At 29.2% G+C, this 13,633-nt stretch overlaps 1 protein-coding gene across 1 annotated transcript; it reads right to left on the bottom strand.

The window, feature by feature from the left end:
- Window positions 1-6,730: 6,730 nt before the first annotated feature.
- Window positions 6,731-11,425, bottom strand: LOC112592365. Its single transcript, XM_025336389.1, has 5 exons — window positions 11,282-11,425; window positions 10,095-11,207; window positions 9,267-9,533; window positions 7,360-7,518; window positions 6,731-7,189 (listed from the first exon to the last, which is right to left on the bottom strand). Exons 1-5 carry the CDS (start codon window positions 11,423-11,425, stop codon window positions 6,731-6,733), a joined length of 2,142 nt encoding a protein of 713 aa, XP_025192174.1.
- Window positions 11,426-13,633: the final 2,208 nt, after the last annotated feature.

The following is a 13,633-nucleotide window of genomic DNA, read 5'->3' on the forward strand; positions in this document are numbered from 1 at the left end:
GAAGTTTACGTGCACACATTGCTATAAATCATAAAAAATTTATAATTATAATTATTTAATTATAAATAATTATTAAAAGTGCAAATATATTAAATAAGCTACGGCATTACAATATTAATAGAATAATAAATGGCCCCTTTGGGTCAAATAATGTAAATATATAATAAAAATAATCAAAAACTCACAAATGGTGGAGCGCAGACTGGCCTAGAAGCTGGTCCTTGATTATATAATAAATGGTAATAATTACTATATCGGGACAAAAATATAAATATAAATACATAAAAAGATAGAAAATATTCAAATAAATATAAAATATTATTCGAGCACAAAACAAAATAAATAAAAATAAGATTATATTTTCATCACTAATAATACAAAGGTTAGTGGGCGATTCGCGCATTACCGAAAATATATTATTATAATATATTATGGCGATTGCGCAATATGGAATAATATCATACTGATAGGGAACGTGGCGATTGAAGCGGCTCACGCAATGTGATACAATAATACTAGAAAACAAGCGATTGGTACAACAAATTTGACAGGAAAATAATAAAGTATGTGATTTAGAAAAGAATAATAGGAATAATTTTGAAGCGGCCATTGGTCTTTACGCGTCGACGTGTGGTAAAGACACCCTTATGGCGGCCATGTTAATTTTATGCGCATCATGAGCCGGCGGGCAGCAGATAACGCGCCGATAACTGATTTAAATAATATTATATAATTCACAAAACGAACAAATATAAAAATAGCCGGCTGGTGCGCGAGTGTTTGTGCGAGTGTGGAGCCGGGTCGGTATCGGCAACATATATGACACACACGATGTTGTTGCGGCGGCAAGAAGCAATGTCTGTTTAATAAACATTTTAACATTCGAGTAGGCAGAAAAGGCAACATCCACCTGGGCAGCCGGGGCAATGCCCTGGGAACGGCCTGCCTGCATTCCTTATTTTGTGTTCCTATTTATAATTTTCAATTTTAATTTTTATACCCACAATACCTACTGTATTGTGATAATTTGTGACAACTGTGTATACTGTGTAAGATAAAATTAATTTTAAAATGTTTGTGCTATTACACTATTACAGTTATTATCAAAATATTGATGACTGAAAATTATAGTCCGGCATTGATTTATTATTATCGTTTGTTGAATATTAACGGAATCCCGCTATTTACGTCACCACGACGGCCTATCTAACGATTTGTTTGTTTGACTATGACACACCAGTAAGCCACGCGCTGATGATCCTATATAGAACTATTCATATATTGTGTATAAATACTATAAATTAATAATATTACGACTGTAAAATGTATATGCTGTATAGAACACCGGAATAGTATTAAACAAAATCATCGTTCTTTATTTGGTATTTCGTACAGCGAGCAGTGCGAGGTACGACTGTGCGAGTACCTATATAACTTATTAGTTATTAGTTAATGTTTATTTACTTAGTGGCTAGTTTGACTTCTGTATTCTGTTCTTCATTATTATTGTATGTTGTACACTTGTACATTAATAATAATAATAATGGAATCTTCCACAACCGTTGAAAAATTAGATTGTCCGGTGGAGCAAGAAAATGTTGAAACAGAAAGAAAATCTATTAAAGGGAATAGAAGTATTTGTCATTTATTCAATCAGTTTTGAAACTAAAGATTTCAAATTGAAATTGTAGAATTCGAAGATAGTTCATACCAAATTGAGTCAACGTCAACCCAAGGTAATTATATGGTTGTATTTAATAAACTATAATTAATATAGAAATTGATATCATAGGTAGTAAGAAATACATAATTATTTTGTATACATTTTTAATAATTTTTATTAGTTTATTACCTCTTAGTTCTTACACTATTAAATAATTAATAAATAGTAGGTGCCTATACCTACTGACTATACTTAACTAAAATAATATTTTTTTCTACTAGTACTTTTTATTAAACCATGTGTTAGTTGATACTTGATGGTCACCATGAGATAGTTATTGCTAATTAAAATTCCAATATTATAGCTTTGAAACTATTTCTGCAAATTCAAATGTATCAAGACTAGATGGAGATGGTGGTAATGCAATGTTTATTAAGTCAATAGAAGGTAATTATATTGTATTTAATATTTAATGTATAACTAATAATTTTTAGGATTAGATTTTTCAACTGAATATCCAATACTGACCGTAGAACATTTGAAGAGATATATGCAAGATGATAAGTGAAATAGAGATAATAGATTGGTCTATGAGCCTATTATTAACTTTCATTCTCACCAGATGGTAGTGGAGTTTTAAGAAAATTTCAGCCAGTTATTATAATGACAACAAAATCAGGTTTCAAAATCTCTTCGATTTATGGCTTTTGTTATTCTATTTTGCTTAAACGTCGTGTATGAGACGTGTTGGTTGTTTGCAACAGAAACCAAAGGATTCAAAACAATGATTGTAGGATCAAATGACTGGATACGGCATGAATGATAAAATTAATATCATGAAAATCAACACATATTTATGCCAGTAGTGTCTGACTTCATTTACGAGAATAAAAACTATAAATAGAATACTGAAGAAAATTTCCAAAGAAGCGAGATTTTGGAAAATGTACTAACCCGAATAATCAAAAATAATTGTACTTGACTGAAGGTAAATACAGCACTCAGGGGAAACGAAGGTAGTGGAAAAAGTAGATCCAATAGTGAAGGTAATTTTATAAGAACTGTCAAACTGATGTCTGAATTTTGATCCAATTTTATATGAATTGTTAAACAATGAGAGTCTAAACAAATATTTAGTTGGAATAAAACGAAATTATAGATATTAGCTGTTGAACTTCGGCGTTTATTATGTAAAGAAATAAAAGATTCAAAATTGTTTTCTATTATAATGGATTTCTACTTAGACATCACAAAAAGATCAATTAGTGTTGTATTACGTTATGTTGTGATTGATTACCATAAAAAATCTATTGAAATAAAAGAATCTTTTTAGAATTTTGAATTAAAAACATGAAGGTCTGCGATTATGAAAATCTGCTTGTATAGTATTTTGAATCTTAGATCTAAATGTGAAAACTGTCTGGACAAGGATACTGATGGTGATTCATAGATGGCGTAATAGTGGAGTCCAAAAACGTATCATGTCAGTGGCACCAAATGCACCATTTGTTCATTGCTGCGCACATAATTTGAATTTGGTTATTTCTGATGCAGCCAAAGCACTCACGTCGCAATAATTTCTTTGCCACTGTTCAGCTATTATTTAACTTTTTAGTACAGCGCTCTCGGTGGCCACGTTAGCTTTCAGTGAAGACTTTGCTTGCAAAATTAGAAAGAAAGTATTGAAAAATATGTCCAACTCGGTGGGAAGCCAGACACGAATCAGTCTCAGCTCTAAACAACGATATATTGATGTACTTAAGTCATTGATTAACATAAGTTTAATCAGTAAGAAGTCTGACGAACGAAGTGAAGCTCAATCTTACAAAAATGGAATCTTTCAATGTGTTGATGTTGAGTGTTTGGGAAAACATATTACGGCCACTTCATGGTGTTTCAAAATGTTACAACAACAAGATATGAATCTACAAAATGCACGAGACAGATTAAAGATGTTTATTATTTAATAAATGAATTGAGAAATAATTATGAAGATATAGTAAATAATGCCAAGTCATTATGTTTGAGATGGAGCTTACCTGTTACATATACTGAACCTCGTCAGATATGCAAAAACATTTTGATGAGTCGATGGAGATAGGCGGTTAACTATAACAACAGAAAACTTTAAAATAAAGTATTTTATCCTATTATAGATACTGTTTTAATGCAGCTAATATTCGTTTTAAAGCAATGGACAATGTATGTACTACATTTGATTTTCTTAATCCAAATAATCTCTTATGTTTAAGAGAAGATAATATTGTAAAGGAGTCATATGATTTTATTCAAACGTATAAAGATGACATTAGTTCTGATTTTACTGGTCAGATTTTTATCATTAAAAGAATTAATAAAAATAAAATTTAAAACTATAAATGAAATGGCCAATTTTATACTTACCAATGATATAGAAAAGTTACTCAGAAATCTTAGTAGCTTGTACAATATTTTAACACTGCCAGTTACAGTAGCAACGGCTGAAAGGTCATTCTCAAAATTAAAATTATAAAATTATTTAAGAAATTCTTTTAGCCAAAATCGACTTTCAAACATTGCTATACTCAATAGAACAAAAGCGGACTTCAGAATTAAAAACAGAAAATTAATTAAAGATTTCGCTAATTTGAAAGCAAGAAAGATGAAATTTGTTTAAAATATTAACATCATATTATTTTTATAAAATGTATAACTTTATTCTATTATAATTAACTTATTCTTTCATGTGTTTTTATTTATAATATATTAATATGATGGATATTAAAAGTGTTGTTCTTTACTAAAATGTATGTTTTACATGTATGAAATACTTTTTAATAAAGATTATGTTTGTTTGTTGAATTTTATCTAACTGACTCCAATAAATTTGTTCACTAATTTAAACCCTGGTGCAGTGATGCTAGATAGTGGCCCCTAAATAATCTTTTGTCCTAGGGCTCAAAAATTCTAGTTGCGGCACTGTGAGTAGGTACTAGGTAGTATTTATAATTAATGATTTTAGTATAAGAAATAAAACTATACGAATTTTGGTTATAATGTAACAAGTTAAATCACAATTTTTGTAACAAGTTTCACTTTTTTTTTGCTATCCATACTGCATCTGCAACAAAACAATTCTGCAATAGCAAATTTAAAATAAACCAAACAATACAATTTTTATTAAATAATGCTATTTATAATAAAAGCTTTAAGCAAACCTCAACCTACAACTTTGTGGACATAAAAATAATAAACAAAATTATAAAAAGTTTTTAGTTCATTTTATGAAGAAATTAATTTAGCTATTTTTTTTTCTCTCTGCTTTTTTTATTTTCTTGGCGATTTTCTTGAACTGCAAAATGACGCATTCGCATTATAATATATTTGCTTAGAATAGATGTAATTACGTCATTTTTATGTTCTTTGCATGGAAATAACTAGTTTAGCAAAGCATTTTTCTACATTAGATAAAAAGTGAAATAAATTTATATTGGGATGTGTTAATCCTTCTTTTGATTTAATATTAATTAGCTCAGCTTCTGGCAAATCAACAAACTTATCTTTAACTATTAATGCGCTCAAGCAAAGCATGCAAGATATATTTTTGGCAATTTTTTTTAATACATACCCTGTAGTATAGTATATAATACAATTCAAAACTAAAGCTTTGTTGTAATTATGATCTTTAAATATTTCATCAGCTTCCCAAGAGCCTTCATCAACAAGCAAATCAACTTTAGACTTTAAAATATTTATTTTTTGCTTAACTTTTGATTCACAATTAAATATATCTTTGAGCTCTGATAAAGAAATTTTTGGAGCCTGGCAATCAAGTATTGTACAATTTCCTGATTTAGGAGGACGCAAAACAGAATAAATTGATAAAATACGGTATAGATGTAGAAATGTAGGGCCTGTAGGGTGGTCATTGGGACCTGCTGCTTGCCTTATCATGCCGAAAAATTTCTAAAGTTTAAATAGACCATATATTAGTAAAATTTATATTTGAAATCATAATTTAAAGTAAATACTTCCAAAGGGTCTTGGTAAATTTTTCTTGTTAGTACATAGCTAAATCCACAGTCATATAGTAGGTATTTACTAAGCTCTATAGATGAACGTATTGTAATGCGGAGCTCTTCTACTGTAGAGGAAGTAAGAAATTCATTTTGATTTAACTTTGTTTTCTTTACATTTATTTCCCAATTTCAAGCCAAATTTCAGCATCTTCCATAATCTACCAATACAAAAAATAACATGTCATGTTTAAATTAAACATATTTTAATGCTTAATATAATATAATTCATAGTAAAGTGTTATTCAGTTACCCTGAAGTCTCTACTGGACTTGGTAATTCTTTCAGCAGCATATCTACGATTCAATATATAAAATAAAATATTTAACAATAATGTGAATTTTTGTGTTTCCTCACTACCGCCTAAACCAATAACTTTTCTGCGCCTTTAAAACTCTATACCACATGCCATTGAGCGAATGAAAACCTGCATAATTCAATACATTCATACTATGTATACTAAAAATATTATAAACATACCAAACCTATTAGAAATACAATTGCCTATAAGTAATCATAACTATTATTTAATATGAATTATTTGGCTATAAATATTTCATTAAAGTTTTGAATAATTATTTAATTTAGATTTTAAAATTAAATATATTACCTGTGTCATTAAATGCACTCGCATTTTCATCAAATTAGATAAGGAACGTTCCTTAGTAATTTTTGGAATAGCACGAGAATTACCTGGATGAACTACATCTGCATTAAATGCTTCAATGTAATGCCACCAGCTGATACATTTAGGTTTGATTCAAACGGTTTGGTTGATTATTATTCATGGTGATTTCGATAGCGAGTTAGTGATGTTATTAAACTTGGGATGTACGATAAGTTAAACATTACCGTCAGCTTGATAACGTAATGACCACAGGGCGTAACGGCGAGCACTAACGACTATACTATCAGATAAGCGGTGTGCGAGACAATATACGTGCGGACTGAACGGTGTCTGAGCACGAACTATAGATGAAATATCAATTAAAAATGTGCATTTTTTATGTCGTCAATGATTTTGAACTATATCTGCACAGTCAACTGTTATTCCATAAAATTTTTTAACTAAAGGTCCACCTTTACAAACTTGTTTAGTGTTAACAGCATTTATAATTAAAATCAGTTCATCAAATGTCAACACTTTTAATTTTGGACATATATCTTGAATGTTAACAAATACATCATATAATTTACATTTAACAATCATATCCGTTTCAAGAGATATCTGTTTTTCAATAAAAAGTCCAACCTCATTCTCATAACATTGTACAGTATAAAATGTAATATTTGTATTTTTACATCTGTTGATTTCATATTTCCAATTATCTGGAAGTTTAGTCAACTCAATTTCCCTACACATGTTTTTAAAGTATTCTATAGTAGAAATGATAGAAGATTTATGAAATTCAGAAGTTTCTTGATTCAATACATCCTTATTTATAACAGTTTCAGATAGTTTAGAATCAACCTATATAAACAAATATACTAGATATTATTATTATAACCAAACACAAAGTTCATATTGGTTATAGGTAAACATAATAATATGTATAGGTATTAAAATAATTTTCATCCGTGAATATCTATATAAAATATATTGTATAAGTAAAAATATTTAATGTAATAGTTCAAAATTACTTCGGTTAGTTTTATGCTTTTAGAATTCCTACAATTACTACCCAAAGAAACTCTTTTTGTTGGGGATTTCCTTTTTTTCTGTGGATTAGACAAATATTTTGGTCCAGGAAACAAGCATGGCATTGTATTTTTTTGCAGTTTTGGAATCTTTAAGTTTATCTGAAAAAAGTAGGTAATGTTAATAAAAAAAATTAACTTCATGCCAATCATATTACTGTAATATTAATTGGTAACCGGCCAAAAAAGCGAAAAATAAATAACGAATGGAAAAATAGCGAATTAAAAATATCGAAAATAAAATTAACGAAACTAAATTATAGCGAAAAATAATATATCGAATGTTTAGGGAAAAACTCTTGTTTTTATAGTAAATATTAAACAGAGAATAGGGAAAAATATAATCTTTATTAGTCTGTCATTACTAAAGACCGGATTTAATTGCATTAAAAACATTCAAAAATTGCATAATTGTACCAACAATTCCATAAAAATTGCAAAATAAATTGCACTATACAAATGCAAGTTGTATTTATATATACGAAGTAACTTTCTGTCATGCCGGTGACTTGGACGTAATCAAAATATTGTCTGATATAGTGGCCATTGACTCTATATTAGGCGAAGTAAGGCAGATATCTTGTACGTAATCTTTACGGCCTTTTGTATCTCCAAATCGATAGCTAATTCTTGATGCGTACCTAGAGATGTAATGGGACGGCGGAATGCGAAGGTAAAGAAATAATCAACACACTTCTGTTTTCGTTATAAAACAATCGGCTTATGCCGGTTTATTGTCGCATAAGATATAAACGGAATTGTTATGGTAACACAACGTATTTGATTAAGGCGGTGCTACACGATGTGTCAAACGTTGGCTCCAACATTGGCGTGCAAACGTTGGCTGAACACTGGAACCAATGTTTGACTGACGGATGAACCTACACGTTGTGACCAACGTTGGATCGAGTGTCATGTTGGAATGTTGGATTCAGTATACTCTTACAGTTCCGTGTGAAAAGTGAAATAGAAAAAATGGACGAAGTAGTTGCAGCTGCTGCTACTGTAATTGTTCTATCTTGTAGTCAATTATTAATTGCGAAAAAACAGAAAAAAGGACGTGGAAGGAGGTGGTGGATTACGTCGTTAAACAGAAGTAGAGAACGGTAAATAATAAAGTTGATTCTAAAATTGATATTTCTATCTATTTTATGCAGCGATAATTATGAAATTTTATATCAAATTAAATTTACTAGATATAATCAGTGGCGGTTCTGGCATTAAATTTTTGAGGAGGCAACAATTTTGCAGCCTCTAGAGTTTAGATATATTAGCGCAAATCCCCCAGTTCTCATTTATTTTGTTTAAAAATGATATTTTTACTTTAAAAATCAGTCAGATGACTGTTTCATTTTCACTATGTCTCATAGTTCAAGTAACTAGTAAGTTAAGATTTTGCATTATTATTTACTGGTATATAATATATAAATATAATGTATTATACATCAATAATTTAAACAAAACCACATAAACCTATAAAATGTCTTTCTAGTTTCTACTTTTCTAGTTTTGAGTTACAAATAGTTGAAATAAATTGATGCAAAAAAAAATAAAAAAATATATAAATTCAAATGTAAATATTTATAAATCTAAATATTAACAATTTTTGGTTTCTAAATTGACTAGTATCTTTCTAGTAAAAATTACATACAATATACAAATTTAAGGAACTAATATAAAAGTATAATCACAAAAACAGATTTGAATAAATAATAAAAATTTATCACAGTTTTTTGTTTATAAATTGACTAGTGTCTTTCTAGTAACAAAATAATCTTAAAAAAAAAAAATCTTCAGAAGGATAAAATTAAACTGACAAAATAATTAAAAGTATAAAAATAATATTATACTTTATAAATTAATACAATAGTTCTATCTTTTTTACTGGCATATATATTGATAATTTCTTCATAAAATGGTTCATTTTCTTTGAGCTGTTGGATTAATAATTTTTCAATGGATATTGTAGACAACGAATTTAAACGATGTTGAGAAGTATTATTTCTTAAATAAGTCTTAATACGTTTCAGACAAGAAAAACTTCTTTCGACAGAAACACTAGTAGATGGAATAGTTAAAATTAATGAAAATAACTTATATACTTCAGGCATAACTTCCTTTAAACCATCTTTTTCAAAAATTTTGATCAAATCATAAATGTGTGGTAGGTTATGATAATTGACATTATTATACAACACCTCTAGTTCTACTTTTAATTTGTCCACATTATGAAAAATATTAGAATAGGTTTTTATAAGATTATTTAAAGCACACATGGGGAATATTCCACAATAATCTTTAAATTTTGAAACATCAGCTAATTGTAAAAATATTAATTTATCAATATCATTAAATCTAACACTTAACTGCATTAAAATATTGTCTATTACTTCATAAAATAAAATTCTATAACTTGATTCCATATTAGCATGGTTTCTAGAAGGTTTGGGCAATTTAGTTAAAGCAACTGCATCATTATATATTTTTAAAAATTCTGTTTCATTTCTTTTGTTTTTTATAAGATCACATACAATACTTATTTTCCTTAAACAATATTCAATGTCAAATGATTTGTTTTGCAATGTGTTGAATAAGTTATCTGTTATTAAAAATATATCACTAAAAATGTGTGCTAAAAATGCAAATTCAAAAGATTTAAGATTTTTTAAATGTCCAACTGATCCACAAATAGAATCAGCTGATGACTTGGGATCATTTATTATAGCTCCAAAAACTGCTTTAAAGTTAATCCACTCTTTAACTAATAAATGTACAATTTTTGATCTCGATGCCCACCTTGTCTGTACAAACTGGGGAATGCGTTTACCTATAATACTGTCAACTACATTAGTACGGGAAGTTGAATTATGAAAAAAAGCAGATATTCCAATTATATTGGCAAAAAATATGCGACATGTCTTATTACTATTACATCCATGTTGCAATACTAAATTTAATTTATGTGCATAACAATGGGTGAATAATGCATTGGGTGCAATTTCTTTTATTCGAGCTTGTAAGCCATTTAAATTCCCAGCCATCACACAAGCACCATCATAGCACTGACCAACTAATTTTTTTTCAATATTAAACTCTAGTAAAAGGGAAGTGATTAAATTAAATAATCCTTCAGCAGTATGGTTTTTTCTGACATCATAAAATCCAAAAAAACGTTCAACCAACTCAGATTTATTAGTTATGTATCTTAAAATTACAGAACATTGTGTCTTTTGAGTTATATCTGTAGTATCATCAATTTGTATGGAATAAAACATGCATTGTTTAATTTCATGTTTAATATGATCAGATAAATATTCAGATATACATAAAATTATCTCATTTTGTATGATTTTTGATGTACCTGTAAATTTATTCTGCAATGATTTGTAATGATTTTGTACTTCTAAAGAGCATCTACTAAAATGTAATTCAACTAACTCTCTAAAATTGTCTTTATTAATGGAATTTGAACTTTCATCATGTCCGCGAAATGCCAACTCTTGCTTAGCCAAAAATAATACCAAATCAATGATGTGTTCCATGCATAACCTATTTAACCTTACATTTTCATTAAAACACAATTTAAATAATTTTCCATGCTCACTTATTGTGTCTATAATACTAGTAGTATTTTTTTCTAAATTTTTTAGATTTAAATAATTGTGGACATGATCTTTGGAAACTTCATGTCTCAGAATACTTCTAGATAGATTTTTAAAATCAGCGTATCCTAATGTTATCCAAACTGAATTTGACTGACTCAATAAAATGCATGGCCAACAGAATAATCTCTGTAAATAAAAACTTCCACACACCTAAGGATGTTTAGTATATATACATTTGAATTAAAGGACCTACAAAATACTTTTGAGCCATTTTTGTCTGCAGATAAATGTGTCAGAGAAGGAGTTGGTTTACCTTTCCTAAGTAAATCGTTTTTGTCAAATGTACTCCAACGTCTGTAAGGATGTTCTAAAAGCAATACAATCGGGTCATAAATTGGATTCATTTTTAAAAAATATGAAAAAATAACTTATGGAACAAACAAAACTGATTAAAGATTAATCTGATACTTAATTCAGCTCTTGCACTTACTGACTCACGTCTCACAGTACCTATCACACAGCAATTAGAATAATAAAATTGAAATATTGAATAATCATAATAATATAAGCAATCAACAAATTATCTATTATTATAAAATTGTTATTGATAATAACTTAGTGATAATGTACAATAAAGTAGGCAATATGATATAAAAATTAATTAGTTGTACATGCAGAATGCCTAAACTCTATTTGTTCCCTAAGAATGATTATCCGCTGGGCGCCATGTGTCACAGCCTGTGACGTTTTCTAAAGGAGGCAACGGATGAGTGCAGTCTCCACAGAAAATTGCGCATGCGCTATTCATATATTTTATGTGCGTCTGTGTGTGTAAATTTGTGTACACAAGTAACGCATCGAAAACGGCGGCAACGGTTGCCTCCTGAGAAAGTGGGAAACCGCCGCCGACACGGTACGTATGGTGGGGCAGCCGTAGCATAGAATATTGTATATAGTAATACACAATATCAATATTATATTTGCTGTTGCGCACGACCGCACCGGTATTGGATCTTACCTTTTGACACCATGGTCTTGTTTAAAGACTTAGACCGGGTACGGTACACTTCATAATACCTTTAATACATAATTTAAATATATATTTTATTTATTTCTCTTTTACAATAGCGTCTGTATTTGAAAATATAAACAAACAATATTTTATAATTTAAATAATATTAACCATGTATTTTCTATTATTTTCAAGGGAGGCACTGCCTCCCTTGCCTCCTCGGCAAAACCGCCACTGGATATAATGCCTCAGATATGCTGTTGGCTCTACGGGCAGAACCATCGGGGAAATTCCAAAACTTCTGTCGAATGTCGTCAGAAGATTTTGAATTTATTCTTACTAAAATTGGACCGAAAATCAGCAAACAAGACACTAACATGCGGAAGGCAATACCGATCCAAGAGCGTTTGGCAGTCACTCTCCGATTTCTGGTAACAGGTGATAGCTTTGTAAGCTTGGAATACCTATTTAAGATATCACATCAATCAATAAGCCGCATCGTACCGGAAGTTTGTCTAGCTATTATTGATGCACTAAAAGATGAAATAAAAGTAAGTACCTAATTAAATTAATGTTATGATATTAATAAATAAATTTAACACATTAATCTGTTTTTATGTATTTATAATTTATTTAATGCATTTTACATTACAATATTGTGCACAGGAAATACATGTTTATTTATTATATTTCTCTCCTGTCTGGTTGCCATCCACAAATTGCTCAGAATTTGAATAAAATTCAAGGACAGTACCTGATTGTGTTTGTGGGGCAGTTACGTTTTGTTGTTGTGATTGGGATGGTTGTATGTACGGGGGCTGATACAGTTTTCCCGATTTTGATAACAGCGAGATATCACCAAATTAAATTTCGGAGATCAGTATACCAACTTTGAACAACAATTTTCCCGCATAAAAATAATATAAAAAAATGTTTTTGCAGTCGACGTTGCCAACATTATATCACAAAAATCTTTATTTAAAATAGTAAAACCAATCCGCAGTTGCTTATCATTATAACTCATGTCTTATCAATGGCTAACTTAAATGCAATTTAATATGTTTTTATGCATAAATGAATACAATTAGTTGTAAGTTGCATACTAAAAGACATTGTATTAGCAGATATTATTGTGCAAACGGTATCATAATGAAAATTGTTCTAAACTTGCGAAGCAAACTATATAAAGTAGTAACTATATACACGAATACATTTAAATATATTGCAGTATTGTATTACTACATAAACTATTCAAATTATTAGCAGTTAAGAACTCAATGAACATAACATTTCCATCAATAGACACATAACACTTACTAGTGACCCAAGGTCAATACCTTTTATGAGAAATTTCATAGGTACACTCATACAACTATACAGATAAACAATTCAATTACTACATGATTATGATATATTATTTAATGGAAAATACGATGATGTATTTTCAAACTAGTAACTTATAATTTATTTAAAGTAAAACTCATATTACGATCGGAGTAACGAATAATCTGTAGTAAAATCATAAATGTTTTTACATATATCGTAGAAATGGCCTACTAAATAGGTAGTGTCGATAATACGCAACTGAACGGCATACCAG

Source organism: Melanaphis sacchari, unplaced genomic scaffold, assembly GCF_002803265.2.
Source record: "Melanaphis sacchari strain LSU unplaced genomic scaffold, SCAv2.0 Contig1732_pilon_pilon, whole genome shotgun sequence".
Lineage (NCBI taxonomy): Eukaryota > Metazoa > Arthropoda > Insecta > Hemiptera > Aphididae > Melanaphis > Melanaphis sacchari.

Excerpts from the sequence above, each read along its gene's own strand:
- LOC112592365 (XM_025336389.1), bottom strand. The coding sequence starts at position 11,425 with ATGAATCCAATTTATGACCCGATTGTATTGCTTTTAGAACATCCTTAC. Across the intron at positions 9,534-10,094 it reads CTGATTCTATTTGTGGATCA|GAAGTTATGCCTGAAGTATA; the intron begins GTTGGACATTTA and ends GATGGTTTAAAG. Across the intron at positions 7,190-7,359 it reads AAAGCATAAAACTAACCGAA|GTTGATTCTAAACTATCTGA; the intron begins GTAATTTTGAAC and ends TTGTTTATATAG.